At 39.3% G+C, this 1,842-nt stretch overlaps 1 protein-coding gene across 1 annotated transcript; it reads left to right on the top strand.

The window, feature by feature from the left end:
• Positions 1–223: 223 nt before the first annotated feature.
• Positions 224–1,618, top strand: LOC145769222 (uncharacterized protein F54H12.2-like). Its single transcript, XM_082580807.1, has one exon. It carries the CDS (start codon positions 224–226, stop codon positions 1,616–1,618), a length of 1,395 nt encoding a protein of 464 aa, XP_082436933.1.
• Positions 1,619–1,842: the final 224 nt, after the last annotated feature.

The following is a 1,842-nucleotide window of genomic DNA, read 5'->3' on the forward strand; positions in this document are numbered from 1 at the left end:
TGGTTCATGGAGCCGAATTTCAGCGGGGTCATGGTCTTGCAAATATATTCTCTTCAGCTGCAAAAATGGTGATGCCTTTCCTCAAAAAGACAGGAAAAGCCATTGCCCATCAAGCAATCCGTTCCGGCTCAGAGTTTCTAGGAGATGTTTTAGAAGGAAAAATGCAAAGCAGGCAGTGGTGAAAAGAAGTAGGGAGGCTGGCTCTAACCTTCTTCACTCCATGATGAATCACACAAATAAAAAACGCAAGCAACCCTCAAAGACATTCAAATTCAAGAAAGCAAAGAGGAAAGCAAGAGATATATTTTCTTTAATGGCGTTGGTTCATCCTTTGTCTTGTGAGTGCTTGAAATCAGAGTTAAACCTTTTCAGTGTGAATCCGACGCAAACCAGCGTTAAAGATGGAACATGGATAGAATTTCAACCATTAAACAACATATCTGAACGCGGTTCTATTGAATTTACCGTGAATTCCTCTGGAAACACTTATTTTGATTTGTCCAATTCCATGCTTTTTGTGAAAGCGCAAATCGTTAAAGGAAATGGGACGAATATAGCCGCACAGGCGGCTGTGGCTGGTACAAATTATTGGATGCATTCAATGTTTTCTCAAGTGGATGTTTATCTCAATGATAAACTCATTACAGCTTCAGAAAACACTTATCCCTATAGATCTTATCTCGAGACATTACTCAGCTTTGGACCAGCTGCCAAAGACTCTCAACTCTCCGCATCAATGTGGAGTAAAGATACCCCATCACACATGTCGGATCTTGATCAGAACAATACTGGTTTCACAAAAAGAAAAGGTTTGACTGCAACTAGCCGTCAAGTCGGAATGCTGGGAAAACTTCATTTGGACGTTTTCTTTCAAAACCGATATTTACTGAGTGGTGTTAATATGAAATTACATCTCATTCGTTCTAAACATGCTTTCAACTTGATGGCAGCTGCTGGCGCCGAGTTTAAAACTATTATAAAAGAAGTATCTCTCTTTATTCGACAAGTGAATTTCAGCCCAGCTGTCATCACAGGGCATACAAAAGCATTGCAAGTTTCAAATGCGAAATGTCCTATTCATCGTGTTGTTACTAAAACGTTTAGTATTCCACGTGGAGATATGAGTTCAACGCATGAGAATGTTTTCAGGGGTCAGATGCCGAAACGTGTTGTGATTGGGTTTGTTAAAAATACGGCTTATAATGGTGCTTACGATCAAAACCCATTTCATTTTGAACATTTCAATATCAATTTTTTATCGTTGTATTTGAATGGAGAACAGATTCCTTCAACGCCCCTAACTCCAAAATTCTCTGACCCACCACAGTATGTTCGTTCGTACAGCACCCTTTTCACTGGAACAGGATCTTTTTTTAAAGATTTGGGTAATTGTATTGACTACTCTGATTATGCCAAGGGTTATTCTCTATTTGCTTTTGATTTAAGCCCAGATTTGAGTGGTGGTCACTTTGATCTTGTGAAGCATGGCACACTTCGTTTGGATGTTAAGTTTGCTGAAGCCCTTGCTGATTCCATGAATGTTATTGTATATGCTGAGTTTGATAATGTGTTGGAGGTTGATAAACATCGAAATGTGATGTTTGATTATTCCGCTTGATAAAGTGTTGAAAAAAAAATGAAAGAAAAAAAAGGTGGTGGTGGTCTATAAAAGGCAATAACTGCATAGAAAAATAAAATCATGACGAGCACCGGTGAAACCGACAATCGAAGGGTATTTGCATGTCAAGATTCCGGCTATCCGTCTATGCGACATGTAGGAAATTGCTTGCAAACATTTTATAGAGGTGGAAGAGCTTGGTTCAGTCATGGCGTTAGCCCTTC

This window comes from Aplidium turbinatum, chromosome 4, assembly GCF_918807975.1.
Source record: "Aplidium turbinatum chromosome 4, kaAplTurb1.1, whole genome shotgun sequence".
In the NCBI taxonomy this organism is placed as follows: domain Eukaryota; kingdom Metazoa; phylum Chordata; class Ascidiacea; order Aplousobranchia; family Polyclinidae; genus Aplidium; species Aplidium turbinatum.